This window comes from Danio rerio, chromosome 10, assembly GCF_049306965.1.
Source record: "Danio rerio strain Tuebingen ecotype United States chromosome 10, GRCz12tu, whole genome shotgun sequence".
Classification (NCBI taxonomy): domain Eukaryota; kingdom Metazoa; phylum Chordata; class Actinopteri; order Cypriniformes; family Danionidae; genus Danio; species Danio rerio.
In genome coordinates, this window is record NC_133185.1 from 17,819,073 (window position 1) to 17,842,271 (window position 23,199).

Consider the following 23,199-nt stretch of genomic DNA (forward strand, 5'->3'; position numbering starts at 1 on the left):
TTGGTGTATGAGGTGCCAGACCGGACAAAAGTCAAGCGAAAGCATAGACCGAATGCATGAGAAAGACTGGATGCTCGTGAGAAAGACTCAATGAGTGCGAGGTAGACCAAGTCAAGCGAAAGAGAGAATATTAACATTACTATTATTAATTACTATTACTAATACTACTGTTTGTTGTTTCAAATAAATAAGCACACACTTATCACACCTTGTGATATTTAATTTTTTTGTTGTCCTGCTGGTCTGACTTAAATAAATTAGTGTTTATAAATACTTTGTTTAAGTCTCTCTTGTGTTTTAGTTGTGGGAATGTAAATTCATTAAAACTGTGAGGTTGATCAACAGTGTTTTCTCCATTAAACACAGAAGTGACGTTATAAGGGCATTAATGACAGCATTAAAAATGTTGTTTGAAAAAGTAACTGAAATTACTTTTAACACTAATACATTACTTTTCGGTGTAAGTAATCAATAAAGTATTGAGTTACTTTTTAAATGATATAACTATTAACTGTAGCTAGTTACTTTTTTTTACAACACTGATGAGACGCAGAGCACAGATATGCATAATTTTTTCTTATTGAATAAAAAGTTTATCCCACTCAGTTATACGCATACATTTTCTTAATGCGCTTTTTCAAAATTCATTCAAGCAATTTTTTCAATCCGAAATGGATTTACGCATACAGTAAATACAAATGCAGTAATGCGTAACATGTTACAGCTTGTTTGCTTTTAGAAGTCATGGTATTTCTTTGATAGTGCAAATACCAATGTAGTGTAATGCGTGCACCCTTTGGCCTTTTGGAGATTTTTTTACGCCCGATTCACACGGGGCTTCAGCAGATCCACAATGCAGTTGTGCAAAGTGTTGATGCTGACACCCCTTGTAAATGGGGTATTACAGATCACACAACCGTGCTTCACTGTCAAGATGTTCATGGCAATAGTAGCTTTGCTCAATTGCGTTTGCAATTCTGTTTGGATTAATTACCCAGCCCTAGTTCAAAAACTCACAATAGTCCACATACTCTTCTCCTACTCACGGATCTACATCATTGTGGGAAATTTTTTGAAAAAGTGCTCCACATTAAGTGTTCATACTTAAATCTGTTGTACGAAAACAAATGGATTACAATTGAAATCGTATTTGCCCACTACATCCTTTCAATCGCTTACTTGTAAATGATGTAAAATGGTTTTGTTCTTTCAAGGATTATTTCATAGATAATGGTAATTTAAAGTGCTTCATATAAGAAAGCAATAACAACAACAAAGATTAAAATGTGATCAAACAGGTTATAAAGTAATGAAAAAGAAATCAAGACATAATAGTATTTGGTCACAAGAAATAAAAGTGAAAAAAAAAAAGCATTTTGTCACAAGAAATATGAAATTTTAATACCAAGTAGAAACAGTAAAACCTCTTGGCTGAGCAATTGCAAACGCATCTTAATACCAGTTGAAAGCAAGACCATTAAGACTTTAAAAAAGTACTCTAGTAATTACTGATTATCCCTTTACTGTTAATGTTTTATGATCAATTTGGTCAAGCTTTATATTGAAAGGCATTTTTCTTAAGTTATGGTTTAGATTGCCGTTTTTGTTTCAGGTAATTATATTAACCTTGTGTTAGACTCGTGTTCCTGGAAACGAGATACAAAAGGCAGCAGTGTGTTTGGAAACAGGAGGACAGGCCTGCGCTCTGCCCTCCAGCTTGAGTAATGGATTGAGCCAGTTCACGCTTGGGCTCAGTCATCCATCTTGACCTCTTTCTCAACTGTATTCCTCCAACTCTTCAAATCATCTTCCTTGCTGCTTCTAGCATTTTTTTTTTCCTTCACAGGAACCATCTAGTTTCTAAAATCCAATGTCAGGCACTGGCCTCAAGGGTGTACAGTAACTCCATCTTCACCTGCAGTATCTGATTGAAATGGAGATTTTACACTAAGCAAACTTTTCTCAGAAGCTGTTGAAAAGTGTTGAGCGGTGTGTGTGTGTGTGTGTGTGTGTGTTTATGTGCAGATGATTGGGGCGCTGAAGCAGCTTTCCTATCTGGACGTGTCCAAAAACAATGTGGAGATGGTGGAGGAGCAGATATCAGGCTGTGAAAACCTGCAGGATCTGCTGCTGTCCAACAATGCACTGACGCAGCTTCCGGGATCTATAGGTAAAAAAATGCATTAAAACTGCCTAAAATAATTTTTTTAACTCTCATACATTCAGTACACAACTTCCTGAGACCAACTGGGTAGTCAAAACTATACTTTTTTCAACTAAAACACTAAATATCTTTTAATTTAAAGGTGCAATAGGTGATCTGCCTAAATGCTATCCGTTAGCATAATTTATTTGGAAAATAAACACAATCCCTTCCCTGCCATCTGAAGCCACGCCTCCTGAAATGACGAACGGGCACATTAAAGACAACAGTAGACAACCGACTAGATCATGTCATTTCCCAGTTAGAAAACTGTATAGTACTTTATAATGCTGCAATTCTGAACGAAAAACTGTATTATGTCTGGCTTGTTTTCACTTGTGTAGCAAGCAGAACTTGTCATAATGTGCAATATTTCATGCATGAAAAGATTGCTTGTTTCACTCTAGTGCTTGGTCAGCGAAGTGCAGTACACTTATTACTAAGCCATACTTGCATGCTTTTTCAGACCAAATATTTTGAGTAGCATGGTAAACAATAAACGGAGCGAGTCGCAGGTTGTCATTGTTCAAAAATGAACAAATGTGACTATAAAACTTTTAAAGGGCACCTATGGTGAAAACTAATCAAGCTGTTTGGACAGACATATGTGTAGGTATAGTGTATAGAGCGTCAAATTGGGGTGATATAAACACACCCAGTTCTTTTTTATTTTCAATTTAACAACATAAAAGCGGTGGACCAATTGGATCGCTTTTTAGACCGACCGCAACTTGACGTAGGAGTGCGGTCCCCCCGCCCACCGAATTGATTGACTGCACGTATTAACATCTCCCGGTAGTCACATGTACGATCATATCAACAAGACAGGACATGCGCAAAGCAACCGGGAATAAAAGGTCTGTTCAGTTCGTTAGGATCATCAATCATCATCAAATGTGATTAAGAAGAGTGAGTTTTACAAGTTTAAAATGTTTTGAAACAGTGCATGTGTGTAATGAATTACAGCAATTTACTTCAGCTTTACTTCATCAGCACAGCCGTGTGTCAGAACAATTATAAAAGAAGATGCTTCAATTCCGGTTTGTGGACGTTGAATCAGGTATATACATTTGCACGTTTATACGTTCGAACGTTAGCATAACAGATATCCATACAGCAGCAGAGATGACCCTGTATCATGTCACATTTGCGTGCAAAAAGAGTGTAAAGCTAAACGCGCGTTCTGTCTGTGTGTGTGTATGTGCGTGTCTCCACTGCATATGTGTGTGTCTGTGTGTGTGTGCGCGCGTGAACTTTGTAACAACATTGTGTGTGACTCATCGTTGCAACTTAACACAACAAATACATCAAATACTCATTGGTAAAGTTCTTACTGTAGTATTTCTCACAAACGCTATGTGAGATCTGCTTCCTTTATGTCTGTCTGATGCAGCTGAGGGAGGAGATTAAGGCACGCAGAAAGGCACGTAGAAACAGTGGGCGGGGAGGACAAGCCTTAAAGGTGCAGTACAGCAAAACCGCCACTAAGTGCAAAGATGTATAAAACAGAATCTTATAAAAGTTATAATAATAATCTGATGGGTGTTTTGAGCTGAAACTTTATAGGCACATTCTGGAGACACAAAAGTATAATATTAAATCTGAAAAAACGGGTAACCTTGATGCTTTTTGAAATGTTTAATTTTAATAAAACTTTATCTCAATAAAGCAGGTTAGGCAGAATAGCATTATTTACTGATGTTTTATTGTTAAACTAAATAAAAATCTACATTAGAGATGCTGTAGAAGGACCTAATGAAAATAATCATATCAATCTTTCGCCGGAAGATTTCAGTGGCTTATTAACACTTCTGTGCATATAGCCCAGTCGTAAAACAACACAGTCTACCTCAGCTTTGCGTGATTAAAATAGTTTTAAAACTTAACATTACCTCTCTAAAAAAATACTTCAGCCATGGTGTCGTCCTTCCTCCAGCATGCAAAAGTAACTCCAAAACAGATTCAGAATTTGAAAAGGTTTTGTTTCAGCATTTGTTTTTTTCCCCGCTGTGACTCTCTCATGTGCAGGAGGACACGCCCACGCATGCACGTGCGAATGGGTGCGCAGATGTACTAATCTACATTTGTTAACAGACAGTTTGGGCTTTGGGAATTATCGGCCCAACAAATTTTTATTGGATGAACTTTTTTTTGTCTTATGCCTTACTCAGAATATAAAAATAGATATAAATACATTTGGATGATTTGCTTTAATCTGTACTATTGGAATGTTAATAGACTTTCAACCAGCACAACAAAAAAACGTTTCTGAAGACAATCACCTACCGCACCTTTAATGAGGAATTTGAAAAATGTAAAGGTTTGGAATGCTACGATGTTTTTATTGTTTTAAAAATATTTGGAAATTTAAAAAAAAAAAAATCTAAATAGAAATTTAATTTAAACACCATTATGTGAAAAGTAAAAATGCTCTGAAAATGATATGTATTGACACCTTTGGAATGAGTGTGTCTATGTGATTTTCACTGAATTTCAATGAACCTGTCACTTCGCAAATATTGAAATCTACATTTTTTTTTGTGTTTATTTTGTCTAAATGTTTTCCTTTAAATTATGTTAGTTGTCTATCAACAATATTCTATCCTAAAAGTGTACAAATGTTTTTGATTTTTAAAAAAATCCTGCATCATGTTTTTTTTTGTTGAATCTCTTTAGAATTACTTGTTAAATAAACAAAAAAGTAAAAATCAATATTCTATTTTTTCAAATTAAATGAATCTTGAATTCTACTGAGCTTCTACAATGTAAATTGTGTCAAAGCAGCTTAACATAGAAGTTCTAGTAAATTGAAACGGTGTCAGTCCAGTTATCAGAGCTAAATTCAGTTTAGCTTAGTGTGGTTTAAATTTATCTGCTGAAAGTTCAAACACTGAAGAGCAAATCAATTGATGCGCAGCTCTACAAGTCCCAAATCAAGCAAGCAAGCAAGTGATGACAGTGGTGAGGAACAAACTTCACCTATTGACGAAAGTGAAGGGAAAAAAACTAGAGAGAATCCAAACTCAGTTGGGCAGGACCACGTCTCTTCTGAATTGCAGAGGAGGCTGGAGAAAACGACCAAACAGTTTAAGACTTACCAGACTTTAGTCGTAATAACCAGAATTTAGCCATATAACAAAACAAGTGCAAGTCCTGCGAACGTGACGCATGTCCTCTAACAGCCTCAACCCTAATCTGCTTCGTAACAAATGAACAGGTTAGATGTGTAAGTGAACAGGAGGATTATGGGTAGAGCAGTAATACAATCTCATTACCTAATGAATGACCCAGTCAGGCAGCCGTTAATGAGCAGGCATGGGGAAATGGCCAAGTCAGGCCGCCCCTGTGGCTCACTGTGAAATAATACCTCCAGCTCGGCCCTGCACAGAGAGATTTTCCAAGCCACAGAGATGCTTGATGCGAATGAAAAAGAAGCCATGTTTCAGTCACTCTGCTAAACTGCTGTTCCATGAATGTGTTTGTTTTTGATGTGTTCTTCAATTTACCAAGACCTGAGCATTGTTGTACAATGGTGATTTATGAGACTTCATGTTTTTGGTGAAGTTTTGACATCCTTTATTGTTTACAGCAGTTAAAACATTATTATATTGTCTAATTTACAATTCATATTTATGTGCTGGATCTTTGTTTTTTATTTTTTGCAAAAAACATTTGATTTATGCCATTAAAATGGCAAATGGCACGTTTTCAGACTTGTTTTTAGACTACTGATGTTTGGTGGAATAACTCAGATTATTTATTTATTTATTTATTTCATTATTATATGTGTTTGTATCTATTTTATTTATTTTAATTTATTTAGTATTTATTTAGTTTATTTTTTGTAATTTGAATTTTATTTTTAAACTTGTTTTTAGACTTACATTTTTTTATATTTGTTTATTTAGTTTATTTTTTTGTTTTTATTTTAGAAACTTGAATGAAAATGTGAGACCATTACAAAATAAAAAATATGTAAAATGGGACCCTGGACCACAAAACCATTCATAAGGGTTAATATTTTAAATAACAGATTTGGATCCATACATCATCTAAAAGCTGAATAAATACACTTTCCATTAAAATATTTGGCCAAGATGCAGCTATTTGAAAATCTAGGGGTTCAACAAATCCAATTATTTGGAAAATTGGCTTTAAAGTTAAAAAAGTCCTAATTATGTTTTAAGCAATGCATATTACAAAACAAAATATTTTGATATATTTACAGTCAAAAGATTTCAAAATAACTCCATGCAACATAATTGCTTAATATTTAAATAATCTTTTAAACAAAAAAAATAATTTTGACTCATGCAATGTATTTTTTGGCATGATTCAAAAATGTACCTAAGCAACATAAGACAAGATATATTAATAATAAATAAAAAGAACAACTTTTAATGCATTATGTAATATTAAAATTAAATAGATTAAAATAAAGTCTATTTAATTAGCATTATTCATTATTCTTCTAAGGTTGATAGTCCTCATTTTCAGACAGATAAGCCACTAGACCCTTCACCAACTGAAAAATGTTTCAGGCACTGTTTGTACCTTATTTGTGGAGACTGCTGAATCTGCAAGTCAGCTTGGCCTCTGAATCAATTTGCTTTAATAAATTCTTTCTTCAAGATGGGGCAAGATTGATGGTCTCATTGTCCAGAATGAAGTGGATATGGAATGGCCAGTTTCTGTCTGCATGTATGAATTGGCATTTACAACACAAACTCTGACTGTTTGTCTGTCTCCACAGGCTCCCTGAAAAAACTAAGCACTCTGAAGGTGGATGATAACCAGCTCATGTACCTGCCTGACACCATAGGCGGGTAAGTTTTACACAGCAAGCTAATGAGCTGCACTTAAACCATGACCCAGTTCTCTTTAACACATGACTGCAGTCACAGTGCATTTGCATAACCGTTTCATGTTTTCTGTGCTGATTATGAGGAGAAATCTGCATGAAAGGATCTAAATGCTCTGAAATATGCTGCAAATACTACACGATAGCTGAGCGTATTGACAAACTACAACTTATTATAACATGCATTGTAATCCAGGTCACGATTCAATACATGCTAATGAACTGCAGAGGAATACCACTCATACACCTCTGCATCATGACATCTCCCTGTCTACATTTTGTCATCAAAAGCAGTAACAGCCTTTAAAATTGTGAATTATTATAGCAATTGAAAATAATATTTTACTGATAATATTTTATTAAAGTAATTTACCCCTCTGGTTTAATTTTGAGCGTGATTACTCCAAGATTTATTTCAGAAGTATCATTCTTCTGAAGTATAATAAAATGATTCTGTAATGCTCAGAAAATAGATAAAAGTAAAAAAAAAAAAAAAAAGATAAAATCTTTAAAGTCTTAAAATGTCTTAAACTACATTTTAGGTTATCTGTAAGTCTTAAATTTCTAATCCACATATAAAGCTGCTTAATCAAGTCAACACCAATACATTCCCCAACAATCCATCTCAATAAAACTCAATCCATGTCAATTTTAATTATTAACACTATTTGCCAATATGGTTTTAATTATATACCTTACAATAGCATGTTCTTAAAGTTCTTTGTGCATTAATAGGCCATGTGATGACACTGACCTTGGACAGACTGTTGTGCAGACATTTACTTTATTATAGTTTACAAAACTTGTTAATTTTATTAGTTTTTGAATGTTCAAATAAGTGTACGTATACAACTAGAGTTTACTTTTTTGACACAATATTTCAAAATCTGTAGCTAAGAAGTAACAAAATATGAATGTTGTTTTTAAAGGTACAAGCAAAAATCATTTTAACCTTAGTATTTACTCTTGTATACAGTCGAATTCAGAGTTATTAGCCCCCCTGTATAATTTTCTCCCCAGATTTCTGTTTAATGGGAAGATTTTTCAACACATTTCTAAACATAATAGTTTCAATAACTAATTTCTAATAATTGATTTATTTTATTTTTACCATGATGACAGCACATAATATGTTACTAGATATTTTTAAAGACATAGGTATTCAGCTTAAAGTTAATTGTTAGGCAAGTTAGGGTAAAAAGGCAAATCATTGTATAACGATAGTTTGTTCTGTTGATAATCAAAAATAAATGCTGCTTGAGGGGGCTAATAATATTGACCTAAAAATTTGAAGAAAAAAAATTTAATCTTCTTTTTTTCTAGCCAAAATAAAACAAATAAGACTTTCTCTACAAGAAAAAAACATTATTGGAAATACTGTGGAAAATTACTTGCTCTGTTAAACATCATTTGTTAAATATTTCAAAAAGATAAAATTGAAAGGGGTATAATAATTATGACTTCAACAGTATGTCTGAAATTGAATGTATAATGGTCTTAAATGTTTTAAAGTCTTAAATTTCACTTGATAATGCAGGAAACCTGCAGAAACCTTAAAAATTACTATTAAAATTGTTTATTTTTACTTATCAATGAGAGGTGGATTTTTTTAAAACTAAAGACATTTGGGTAGACTTGTACTGTAGATAATGTTGTACAGCATTTACTAATGCAATATTAAAATTCAGCGCGGTGCTTGTTAACATGAGTTACTTACAATGAACTGTATTTTCATTAAATAACATTAAAAAAAAATGAATAAACGCTTTAATAAATACACAAACTATGTGTCCCGTATTGGAAAGTGTTACAGTCATTTTTATTGCCAAAAAAAAGATTTTACTTCAAATAAATCCTGTTTTTTAGACTTGTTTTCCATCAAAGAATCCAAAAAAGTAAAACGTTTCACAGTTTCCACCAAACTCTGGAGCAGGGAACTTTGACAATAAAAGATTCATTATAAATGATTAAATTGTTCATTATTCATTGAACAATTTATTTAAAAAAATATTTTAAATTATTTAAATAATTAACTAAATGATTGAGCACCAATAATAACCAGGAAAACAGTTAAACAGACCATCTGCTCGAGAATAAAGAATGAGCCTCCTCCATTCTGACCCTTTTACTCTTTACTCCTTTACTTTTGTGGGGGAATAAAACAGTCACTCCACTGAAAACATCCATCAGCCTACATATTTCATTTCTGAATTTTGTTTAAAAGCAAAGATTTGTTTTAAAACTAATTATCAATTCGGTTCTAATTTCCAGCTAACGAATAAATAAATAATAACAAAGTGTGGTCAAAAAACTGAGTTCTATCCAAACACACTTTTTATTGCCACATAAGATGATGCAAACGTCTCCCAAACCCACCAGGTGGACAAATATAAACTTGTTTTTGTTAAAACAAATATTAATATACATAATAAATGCTAATAATAATAACAGCATTATACAAATCCCAATTGTCATAACTGACCAGCAATCGTAATCATTTCTAAAAGATCATGTGACACTGAAGACTTAAGTAAATTCAGCGTTGAATACCAGGATAAATTGCATTGTAAAACATAGGAAGATCATATTAAACCAGTATTTTATATCTGTATTATATTTCACAATATGACCTTTCATTGTTTAAGATCAAATAAACAGCTTTCTGAGGAGAGACTTCTTCAAAAACAAAAAATAAACTTCTAATCCCACTAATCTCCAAACCTTTGACCAGTAGTATGTATAACAAATGTGCATTATGTAACAAAAGATATGATAGCTTTGAGCAAGAACAAGACCAAAACCCTTTTTTTATGAGTATGATAGAGGGCTTTGTAATGGCTCTGTGAACAAGGGAATGCGTGTCCAAATGGTCTTGCAAAGAGCGATTGCGTTACTCGGTGTTTTTGAGAAAAACAGACTGACTAAAAATCAAAACTGTACTGTACAGCGCTGTACCTCATTCTCGCCACCTTTTATTTCGGGTTTGTTTCCAAACATGCCGTTTATCCCGTATGTCAGATTAGATTTGCTAGTCTGGGGTTAAGAAAATATGCCAAGAGGGATTATGAATATGTGATTGCAAGGATTCTGTTTTAATCCCAGGCATGATTGTAAAGCACACTGATTAAGCAGGATTGGGTTTTCATTAGTCTCAGTGTCTTTTCCCATAATACTGATGTCGATGTGCTTCTCCACTGTACTGTATATCTGAAATTTTGTATTTTATATTGTTTAGGCAAAAGTAGGGCGAGCTAAACTTCTGTTCATATATTTTTGGGGGGGGGTTCAGAAAGCAGAAAAAAAAATTCAAAGTAGGCCATTGTTCATTTCATTAAATGGTCTTGCATTTTGCTTTTTTTGATCTGCCTTAGCATTTTGTTATTGTATGTTTTGTTTGTTTGTTTGTTTCACTTATGCACATTTCATTTTGCTTTTTTGTTTTGCATTTAATTGTTTTGTTATTTTGTTACTCCTTTGTTCTCTTGTGTGGTGTTTTACTTTGTATTGTTTGTTGTTCTGTTGTGCTTTTTGTTTTTTTGCCTCATTTGTTTAGCTTTTTGCACATTTTGTTTGGCTTTTTTGTTTTGCATTTAATTATTTTGTTATTTTGTTGTCTTGTTTTTTTGTCTGTTATTTTTATTTATTTATTTTTTTGCACCTTTTATTGTTTTTATTTTGCTTCCAATTGTTTTGTTGTTTTGTTGCTATGTGTAATAAGTTGTTTTGTGTGGCCTTGTTTTGTTTTCTCTTGTTTGTTGTTTTGTTGTGCTTTTTTGTTGTTTTTTAATTTTGTTTTGCTTTGCTTCTTCACATTTCATTTGCTCTTGATTTAATTGTTTTATAATTACGTTGTCATGTTTCTATTATTTTGCTTTGGTTTTTTATGTTTTTTGCACAGTTTGTTTTGCTTTTTCATGTTTTTTGCACATTTTGTTTTGTTTTTTATTTTGCTTCCAATTGTTTTGTTATTTCATTGTTATGTTGTGGTGCTGTTTTGTGTGTTGTTGTGTTTTGTTTTTTCTTGTTTGTTGTTTCGTTGGGCTTTTTTTGTTCTTTATTTTACATTTGTTTTGCTTTTTATTTAGCGTTTCTATTGTTATTTTGTTCCGTTTTGTGTGGTGTTGTTTTGTATGGTTTTGGGTTTTGTTTTCTTCTGTTTGTTGTTTTGTTGTGCTTTTTGTTTGTATTTGTTTCGCTTTTTGCAAGTTTTGTGTTAGTTTTTTTTATTTTGTATTCAATTGTCTTGTTATTTTGTTGTTACGTGAAGTGTTCTGTTTTATGTGGTGTTGTCTTGTTTTTGTTGTTCGTCATTTTGTTGTGGTTTTTGTATTTTGATCTTGTTTTTTTATTTAGCTTTTTTTGCGCATTTTGTTTTGCTTTTTTATTTTACATTTAATTGTTTTGTTATTTTGTTGTTCAGTTGTACTATAGTGTTTGGTGCGATGTTGTGAGTTGTTTTTTGTTGTTATTGTTTTGTTGTGCTTTTGGGGCTGTTTTACTTGGCTTTTTTTGCCTGTTTTGTTTTGCTTTTTTATTTCGCATTTAATTGTTTTGTTATTTCATTGTTACATTGTAGTGTTGTTTTGTGTGGTGTTGTGTTTTTACTTTTGTTTTGTGTTTACCTTGTTTATTTATTTGCTTTTTATTTATTTTTTGCACATTTTTTTTAAAGGTTTTATGTTCTAATTTACAGTAGAAAGCATTGTTTTTGTTTTTTTTATTTAAATGATTGCTGTTGTTGTTGTTTTCAGAATGTGAAATGGCCATTTAGGTCATTTTAGATAAGTGAAAAAACGTGAATGATTGCTCATTTTATAAAAATGATTTATATTAAGACATCAAGTTATGATCATTTGCATGTAATGATCCAGAAACGATTGATTGTCTCTTGCTCTGCCTTTCTCACAGACACACATATACACACCTGAATTATGCAGCTTATTTGGCATCATTGTGGCAGTGTCAGTTAACAATTTATATAGGGGTTTTATTCTAGAACAACCTACACAGTTTTGTGACCACATACAGTTAATTTTTTGCTTTCACAACGAATCTTAGTCCGCAACTACAGCTGGTATGTACATAGTCTAAAACTTTCTGAGCTTGTCCACAATTAACCTCTTCCAAAGATCAACAAAAGGCGTATTTTTATTAAACTGTTTGTCAGATACCTTCAAACAATTACAAAAGACCAGTTCCTCTCTATATACTAACCAAACACGTGATAATGTGATGAGCAAAGAAATTCACCGGTTTACTGTCATCAATATTTTTAAAATATAAGCTTTCTAAAAATACAGTTGCGCTTTTGCTTCACAGCTAAAACCAGTTATACAGAAATGTAAATCACATTTAAAAATCCGCTCATTCAGCTTTGGTCTTTTCATTGTTGTTGTGATTTATTCAGCACACCTGCAAGATAGTTGTGATAAAAATAAAGCAGTGTTTTACGTCAGACTTTTCTTTTCTTTTTCTTTTTTAACATAAGACTTTTAAAGAACAAAGAACCAAGGTCATTATGTTTTGATGTATCTGCCTTCTAGCAGAAAAGATGACTATTTCATATGTGACAACTTTTTTTATCTGTAGACTCTCGCATCTGGATGAGCTGGACTGCAGCTTTAATGAGATCGAGGCTCTGCCTTCCTCCATCGGCCAGTGTGTAAATCTGCGGACATTTGCTGCCGACCACAACCTGCTCGCTCAGATGCCTCCAGAGGTCAGATCTTGCAAGTCATCTATTTTAAAGAAATTAACTTCTATAAAATAAGTGAAACAGGATTTTGAGTTTGCAGTTCATTCCGCTGTCGCGACCCCTTATAAATAAGGGACTAAGATGAAGAAGATGAATAAATAAATCAGAACATTGAGTTAAAGCTAGTGCAGGATGGGACTTAAGTGGAAAGTTCACCCATAAATTAAACTTTGCTCTTTATTAGCTCAAGCTCAGGCTATCTAGGATGCTATTGACTTTTTTTAATCAATACATTAAAAATGATAACTTTAACTGTTTTCAATGTTAATTTTTTTTCAGAGGTTTATTATATGGAAGTGAACAGTGTTGTTTGAGAATCAAAAAGCATAAGTAGGCTAAATTAAATGAATATGTGGGAATCACTGAGCCCTTATGAAAAGAAGAATAGAAACTGAACATTATTTACACCATTTTTACCTTTAATTCAAAACCTCAGCAGACATTAACAACAGTCTGGAGTTAAATATATTTACCATTGCTGAATTTGTTGCTTCTGTTTTTTTAGTTTTTGATCATATTTGTGATTGGTGCAATCATGCTAGTTCCGCAACTCTGTTTACAACTCTTTATTAACTGAACTTAATTCTAGGAATACATCAATCTCTTGTCATTCGCGGGAGTTACGTTCGTAAGCCATCCAAATTAATAAGTTATTTGCAGATGACTCATTCCTAATACCGCAACAAGCTCACAACATTTTTCGAGTGAAAGGCAAAAAAAATTGACACACACCCAAAATGAGATCAGGGACGTCACAGCTACTGACAAGAAAAATGGTAATTTGCAACTTATATAGGTCCAATTCAAAGGCCAAAGGCTTTTGTTTTCGGTTTCAAATAGCCTGCTGATGTTTTGCTTTTATATTTAACATTAGGCTCTTATTTGTCCACAAACATATCTAGACATACTGTAGTAATAAACATACCATTTGTTTGAAAATTTTTTTTGTCATCCTTACTGCAAACTAACATAAGCGATGATTTCATCAAATGTTGAGGGGGGCCTTGCGATATTTTCCGGGGGAAAATGGGGTCTTGGGCAAGAAAGGTTGTTAACCACTGGTCTACAGCTAATCAGGACACAGAACACAATGCGCTGTTAAAAAAATAATAAAATAAGCATCTTAAATTACACAAAAAAAAAAAAAAAACTGTGTGGACGTGAAATGTGAACCGGGTTATAGCAAGGGACCACTGTATTATGTTCTGATTATACACTAAGCTTTACACTGATGAAGCGGGCACACAAACAAGGGATGTTTCACTAAACATTTCCAGCTGGTTTCTATTTTTGATTAATTCTTAAGAACAATCCTTGTTTTTTGGTCAATTAGTGGTAAGAATGTCTATTAAAATGTTCTGTTGGCAATAAGAGATTATGTGAAATATTTGTGGGAACAGCTGCATCATTTATAGTACAAAGATATTGAATTGGTTCAGTGCGATGAAGTGTGAGAAACCATAGATTTCTGTGTCTCAGTTGACCCTTGGTGTGTTTGCTTGTGCATCTGACAGATGGGCAGTTTGAAAAACGTGACCGTTCTCTTCCTGCACTCAAACAAGCTGGAGAATCTGCCGGAGGAGATGGGCGACATGCAGAAACTCAAGGTCATCAATCTCAGCGACAACAAGTATGTCCTCCTGTGCTGCAAACACATCCTCTTTGAACATGCCTGCAGCATATGCTAGAAGAAACCATCATCGTATTGATCATTTCGCTTTCATCCAGAATGATTAACATTTTTTAAGTCAGCGGTTTTATTAATTCTTGTGCAACATTTTAAAAGAGTTTTACGTTACATAGGTTCATAGAGGGTACAAATGCATGCCATAAAACGTTTTATTTAAACGTAAGTTTCATATTTTTATATTTTAGCACTTTCCTTGGTTTCTGTTTACTCAAATGCGTTTATTTTAAGGATTTGAACCATTTTAATTTGCAGATTGTGTACATAATGCCACTGTTATGTCTCATATATTATACTGTAGTTAACATACAGCAAATAATTATTTTATGTTGTTCCAGTCTTGAACAAGTGAGTGATAATAATTATAATAATAATAAGTCATTCATTTTAATGCATTTTTATTTTTTGTACTATCATTTTTAAAAACGAAACTATCTCTCTTTCTCTCACACACACACACACACATTTTTTTATTGTTTACATATGAAAACTCTGTTATCCACACCTACGCACACACATAATTATTAGTAAACAATTATAATTATTATTATTATTTATTTATTTTTTTTTTTTTTATTATATTTATTTATTTATTTATTTATTTATTTTCTTTTCGGCTTAGTGCTTTTATTAATCTGGGGTCGCCACAGCAGAATAAATCGCCAACTTATCCAGCACGTTTTACGCAGCGGATGCAACACAGTTCCAGTTGCAACCCATCACTGGGAAACATCCATACACTTTTGTATTCACACACATACACTACGGACGATTCAGCTCACCCAATTCACCTTTACCACATGACCTTGGAAACCGGAGCACCCAAAGGAAACCCATGCGAACACGGGGAGAACATGCAAACTCCACACAGAAATGCCAACTGACCCAGATGAGACTCAAACCAGCAACCTTCTTGCTGTGAGGCGATTGTGCTACCCACTGCGCCACTCTGATTCCTTATTTATTTATTTTGTAAATGCCACTTGGGTAAAATAATGCCATTTTAATGGGTCTCAAATTGAGCCAGGTTTTTCCTGATATTCCTAACTGTATTTAGTGTAAAATTGATTTACGAAGAGTGATGCATTAAAAGTTTATTAGAAATAAATCTTTGTGCCAAAATATAATCTATTTACATTAATAGATCAAAATGATCACAAAAAATATATATAAACAAAGACAAAAATGGGGCTTTTGTTTTGTTTTTTTTAACCTTCATACCCTATCGATATTCTGGCGATAAGCAGAGTGAATGTACAAAAACAGTCTCTGATATTAGATGACACTTAATGAAAAAAAAAAAAAACAGAAACATCCCAGTGCAAAAGGTGGTGCTGTGCAACTTTTTTAAACTTTAGTAAAGTGAAAAGAAACTTTCGCAACCTATTTAATCTGCTATAATCCTGTGTGTTCAGCTTGACTGTTTTGTGCTTGAGGGCCACCAAGTCCTGTTTTACTGTAACTTCAGCAGCTCAAGGCACATGAATATATCTCATTGGTCATTCCCTAATATTTCATTTTCTTTTATGTCTGGCATTTTGCATTTCAGTGTGCGCACTTACATTAACTACCTTTGTTTAGTCATTAGTAGGGCCAGACGGAATCTGCGTATATTTTGGTAAATATCGGCGGATTTCTGCTGAATTATATTGGGAGTATCATAACTAAAACCTTAATATGTAAAATAAAAAATTATATTTTTTTAACTTTTATTTATGTTTAAAATGCAAATCTAATTAGAAGATCTAATTAGAAGTCTCTCATATATTATATCTACCAAAAGAATATAAATATTACTGTACAAACTGTATTGTAAATAAATCAGATGAACAGTATGATGTTAAACTAAGGGTATTTGACATAACACAATAGTTTCAGGAGTTCACACTTTGCTGATGACTGATTATAAAGCTTGTTTGTCATGCTGTCCCGGGAGAGAGCCCTGAGCTCATAAGATCCTCGAGCCGGGGGTTCCCTCCCATTTGCAAGGCGAGAGGGGAGTTTGAGCTCAGGAAGATCTCGAGAACTCCCCTGCTGTAGTAACTAATGAACAGATAGTATTCATTAGACACGCGCATGAAACGACACTTCCACATGCAAACAAACACACACACATATACACAAAATATGTTCTGCAAGCGAACGTAACACTTGTATATAACATATTCATAGTATATATATTGGTATATTTTTGTAACACAGGAATCCACATTTATTCTTTGTGAATGAACTTGAACAATTGACTTTCTTCATATTTCAAATCTTTCAATACTGGAATGTTTCCAACCTGGCCACCCAGCCGGTCGCTCTCAGAGAAGCATTACTTTGACAGATTTGGCTGTGATTCAGTATGATGTAAAATATAGCTCCATTTTCTACTCTGTGCTATTTTTATCAACCTTGAATCAGCCTTGAATTATTAAATTTACTACTGTGTTCTCGTTGAATCCCATTTTTGTTTTTGTTGCATCATGCTATCATGCTCGCTGCTTACTTATGCATCATGTAGTAACTGTGTTTTTGTCCTTTTTCTTCTCAGGCTGAGGAACCTTCCATACAGCTTCACTAAACTCAATCAGATGACTGCGATGTGGCTGTCTGAAAACCAGGTGGGCAAAGCTCAGATACACAAAGACATAAAATACAGTCATTATTGAAGAATAAATACCAGTTTTCAGGTTTCTTTCGGACTCTGATGGAGGGTTGATTGTTGCAGATATGACGATAATGACTGTAAATTATCTTGTTTTTTTACACAGCTACTGATTGAATAAATAAATATGCTTGGGAATAAAATAATGATTCAGGTTTAGTAGATTATCTTATGTGCTCAAAGGATTTTAAAAGTAATCTAATATAATATAATATAATATAGTATAGTATAATATAATATAATATAATATAATATAATATAATATAATATAATATAATATAATATAATATAATATAATATAATAAAATATAATATAATATAATATAATATAATATAATATAATAAAATAAAATATATAATATAATATAATATAATATAATATAATATAATCCAAGTAAACATAAAGTGAGATTCAAAACATGAAATTATTACTCCAAAATTGTATTGTGTTTTTTTCATCAATATGCCCAATTTCATTCAATTTTTTTTTATAATTTGTTAATTTATTTATTAATATCTAAAAATATTACAAAATTAATGTAAATTGTTAAAACAGAACAGAAAAAAAATTAATTAAGGTTTAAAATAAAAAAAAACTGCATACTGTATTTAATTAGCATACTGTACATTATTTCTGTTAAGTGACCAGACTTTTGTCTAAGTAAAGTCAGACCTTACATGACAGACATGATCATATTTTATTTTGGTGAAATGAGCGTAATATAGGGGCCTTTGCCTTTCATATAAGCCACTTATGCCAAATGATCAACTAGAAGTTTTTATTTGTAAAACTTAGAAACTTAGATATGGTGACAAGACTTTTGTCAGGTAGCATATATATATATATATATATATATATATATATATATATATATATATATATATATATATATATATATATATATATATATATATATATACATATATATATATATATATATACTTCAGTTATTCAAAATATAAAACATTTCCTTTTGTTTCCTTTAAAACATCACAGTGATATTCCATACAGTACACATAAAACAAGCAAAAGGACGACAAAAATTGTATGAAAGTGTGGTTATCTCGTGTGTTAAATTGTTACATAAAAATCAACAGATCCAAAAAAAGATCAAAAAAAGTGTCAAAAAAAAGAGCTGCACTTCATGAAACTAGCAGCTGTGTATGAAATTTGCCTGGGACACCTGTCAGTTATATTATGCTCTATGCATAAACATTAATGTAACAAATGAACACAAGTCACTGCATCAACAATAATACCATTAGCAGTCATTTCCCAAAAATACACAGAGAAGCTGGTCCTCCTGCAGGGTCTGTGCCGGTGGCAGTGGTTTGATGCTCAGAGTGTGTGTGGGTGAGCTGTAATTGAATGCTTGAGTGATTGTCGCAAGTGGCCATCAAGCCTGTGACTAATGCTTATTGAATATAACAATCACCTTCACTCCCACACACACACACACACACACACACACACACACAGCGTCTTCCCACCTTTGAGGGACAACAAAGCTCATCGTTTATCTTAAAATATCATGTTAATAACAGGAACAGTTCACACCAAAAATAAAGTTACCATTGTTTAGTGGTCTGAAGCATTTCAGTGCTGTGGCAGATTTACACATCGTGAGAAGTGTGTTGTGACTATTTCTTTAATACTTTAATATCAGATGCTGGTAATTATTAGTTGATTGTAACAAACCCACAGAAGATGGTCAGAATAGACTGTTTAAGTGATTCATTTGAAATTTTGATCATGTTTTACAGAAGACACCTACAATGTCAATCAGTGTAGTTTATGCACTGCAAAAATGCTTTTCTTACATAGATTTTTTTGTCTTGTTTCTAGTCCAAATATCTAAAAACTCTTAAATCTAGCTGAATTTTTTTAGACAAGCAAAACATACTGTCTTGTTTTAAGATAAAATATAAGTGAGTTTTTCCTAAGCAAAATTATCTTCTGTCAAAAGGAAAAACGAGATTATTTTGCTAACCCCACTGGCAGATTATTTTGCTTGTTTTAAGGAAAAACTCTCTTAATATTGGCATATTATTTCTGAAAACAAAACATTAAGTTATGATTGAATTGCCACTTGTTACAGTTATAGAGTAGTTTGATAACAAGCAGGAAATGTTCATGGCCACTGACATGGCCATATTTAATATATATAGCAGAAATCTTGTTGGCCATATTTATAACAAGAGTTATTTAATGACATCTAAATAGACTATTGAAAGATCACAGCAGCATTTTAATATAACAACTAATTCTCAGGTAACACTTTAAAATAACGGTCATTAGTTAATGTATTTACTAACATGAACAAACAATTAATAATGCATTTGTCATATCTTTGTTAATGTCAGTTAAAATTATTAAAGTTAAATAACATTAGTTTAACTCGCACTGCATTAACTATTGTGTATAAACATGAATTGGATGTTAATAATGCATTAGTAAATGTTGAACTATGAATAATAAATGCTTTACAAGATTATTTATTCTTAGTTAATGTTCATTTATTCATTCATTCCTTTTCGGCTTAGTCTATTTATTAATCAGGGGTCACCACAGCATAATGAATCGCCAACTTATCCAGCACATGTTTTATGCAGCGGATGACCTTCCGGCTGCAACCCATCTCTGGGAAACATCCATACACACTCATTCACACACATACACTATGGACAATTTAGCCTACCCAATTCACCTGTACCACATGTCTTTGGACTGTGGGGGAAACCCGGAGGATATGCATACGCAGGGAGAACATGCAAACTCCACACAGAAACAGCAACTGAGCCAGCCAAGGCTCGAACCAGCAGCCTTCTTGCTGTGAGGCAACAGCACTACCTACTGCGCCCCTGCATCGCCTAAGTCAATGTTAGTAAATACATTAGCTTATTCTAAAGCGCTACCAGTTATCATTTACTCCTACATTTGACTCGTTTTTAAGTTTTTATTCAATTGTAATGTAAAAAAGTGCATGTCAGACTAAGTTTATTATTAAATATGTAGTTGTTTTACTTGTACTGTAAGACTTGCTGCATAATCCAAAACTATATATATATATATATATATATATATATATATATATATATATATATATATATATATATATATATATATACATATATACATATATATAACTTATAGGTAAGGAAGGTGATTTCAGAGAGGCTTGCAATAGCACAACCAAAGATCTTTTCCTCCCTGTATAATCCACACTTTCTTAAAAACACATGAACGCACACAGGCAGACATCACGAGAGAGAATCAGACAATATTACCATATGTTTTCCTATGCCTTGGTCGGCCTGTGGCACTTACATTAGGTACAGTTGCCTTGAACTGAGCCCAAGTATTATTATTTCTCTTCACCACTGACCTGCACTGACATTGCACTGAGCATGCTTCCTTAAATCATAATGAGGTGAGAAAAGAGCTCTCATTTAGCAAAGTGAAGCAAGCGCTCCTGTCTAAAGTGCACTGCTTTATCCACATTCTGATGAGACTCAGCCCTCTAACAATATATTACTGAATTCAGTTCTGAAATTTACATACAATCTTGTTTAAGAAATGTACAATGGATGCTAGTATTTAATTTCTTCTTGGTCTGTATAGTGTGAACATCCTGTTTGTGTGACTATGCACACAGAGGTATGCAAATGCATATTTTGACATGCAGATAGGTCGACATATTGTAATGTTTAGAGCAACATTTTAATTGCATGCTTTCTTTTTGGGTCGCACACCTTTTAAAGACTATATGCTTATAAATTTTTTGACATCTTAATTAATGAGTGCTATCAAATTGTTAAAGGGTCAGTTCACCCAAAAATAAAAATTCTCTTATTAATTACTTACCCTCAGGTCCAATCTCAGAAGAAACACTAATTACATTGTTTAGATGAAATTCGAGAGCTCTTTCATCCTCAATAGAGAGTAACAGTGTTGGGACGTCCAGAAAAACAACCAAAACATTGCATGTGACATCAGCGGTTCAACTGTAATCAGCTGCAAGAAAACTGCACCAAAAAAAAACTCTTACATTTACATTTTACATTTACATTTAGTCATTTAGCAGATGCTTTTATCCAAAGCGACTTACAAATGAGGACAAGGAAGCAATTTACACATCCAAGAGCAACAATGAATAAGTGCTATAAGCAAGTTTCAGGTCTGTAAAGTCTAAGAAGAGAAGTATTAGTAGTATTAGTATTTATTTATTTATTTTTTTGTACAGTTAGTGTGATATTCAGAGAGGCAATTACAGATTAGGAAGTGAAGTGGAGACTAAATAGTTGAGTTTTTAGTCGTTTCTTGAAAGTAGCGAGTGACTCTGCTGTTCTGATGCAGTTAGGGAGTTCATTCCACCAACTGGGCAGATTGAGCGTGAGCGTTCGCGAAAGTGATTTCTTCCCCCTTTGGAATGGAACCACAAGGCGACGTTCATTCACAGAACGCAAGTTTCTGGAGGGCACATAGATCTGCAGAAGCGAGAGCAGATAAGAAGGAGCAAGGCCAGAAGTCACTTTGTAGGCAAACATCAGAGCTTTGAATTTGATGCGAGCAGCAACTGGCAGCCAGTGCAAACGGAGTAGCAGCGGAGTGATGTGCTCGTTTAGGTTCATTAAAGACCACTCGTGCTGCTGCATTCTGGAGCAGCTGAAGAGGCTTGATAGAGTTAGCTGGAAGCCCAGCTAGTAGAGAGTTACAGTAATCCAGTTTGGAGAGAACAAGAGCTTGAACAAGGAGTTGAGCTGCATGTTCAGATAAGAAGGGTCGGATCTTTCTGATGTTATAGAGTGTGAATCTGCACGATCGAGCAGTTCTAGAGATGTGGTCAGAGAAGTTTAGTTGGTCATCAATCGTTACTCCAAGGCTTTTCACCATTTTGGATGCAGTAATGGTTGCCCCGTCCATCTGGATTGAAAAGTTATGGTGTAGAGTCGAGTTGGCAGAAACTACAAGCATTTCCGTTTTTGCGAGGTTCAGCTGAAGATGATGATCTTTCATCCAGTGTAAAATATCCAACAGGCAGGCTGAAATGTGAGCTGGAACCGAGGGATCATCAGGATGAAAAGAGAGGTATAGCTGGGTATCATCAGCATAGCAGTGGTAGGAGAATCCATGTCTCTGGATGACTGGTCCTAGAGATGATGTGTAGATGGCTTGGTTCATGATGTAAAATGACTTGGTTCACCAATGTCTTCTCTTATGCCTCAGGTCAGTGTTTCAGCTGTACATTATGTAACCGTTGTATAACACTTATTAAACACTCACCCTAATCTAACATAGAAGTCACAGGCAAACATGAAAATTCAATTCAAAAGTTTTTTGGGGGCACAATAAAGGGTTCTTACAGCTTCATATGAGTACATTTGAACCACTATAGTCACAAAAACAATGATTTGGTTTCTTTTTTGGACAACATCTCTGGATTGTTGCTGTCTATTAAAGATGAGGGATCTTCTGGATTTCATCTGAATCATTAGGCAGTGTAGGGCTTGTAATGCAAACTCAGCAGCATATTTGTGTTCAGGCTTGTGATGAAGAGCCGCCAACAGAGTAATGTATTCCCATAATGTTCTCTCACTTAAAATGCAAATAAGTGCAAATGTGAGTATTATCATATAGGCCCAAAGAATTTACTGGCTTGTAAATCAAGAGCTTATTTAGACAATTCAGTCAATCTGCTGTTTTATTCCAAACCATTCCTCCTAATTAGAAGCCTTCGTAAATATGTAGGTAATTACTTAAATAATTAGTTACTTTCAGCTAAATTTATGACTTTATTAAGTTTATTTATTCATATTTCATATAGTGTACGGTGTTACTTGGATTTTCTTTGACATCAAAACCGTCTGGGAAATGAATCTGTACAGAAAAGGTATTAGCAGCCCATAACATAATTAATGTGATGTACATAATGTTCAAACAACTAAAAAATCTAAAAAAAGTTGCCTTAAACTGCAGATTTAAGCATCAAAAGCTGACAGAGCAAAGGTCAAAGCCTCATAATGCAAGTTCAGAAGCATA

At 33.4% G+C, this 23,199-nt stretch overlaps 1 protein-coding gene across 6 annotated transcripts in view; it reads left to right on the plus strand.

Annotated features, from left to right (window-relative positions):
* The window catches only part of erbin (erbb2 interacting protein), a 158,783-nt gene that overhangs the window by 83,968 nt on the left and 51,616 nt on the right, over window positions 1–23,199 (plus strand). For all 6 annotated transcript variants that reach the window (XR_012385941.1, NM_001193543.1, XM_005155576.6 and 3 more), the window contains 5 exon segments: window positions 2,026–2,170; window positions 6,957–7,029; window positions 12,654–12,783; window positions 14,334–14,449; window positions 17,046–17,115. Coding sequence is in view for 5 of the 6 variants with exons in the window: in NM_001193543.1 (NP_001180472.1) it covers window positions 2,026–2,170; window positions 6,957–7,029; window positions 12,654–12,783; window positions 14,334–14,449; window positions 17,046–17,115 (534 nt within the window). In the remaining variant the exon portion in view is untranslated.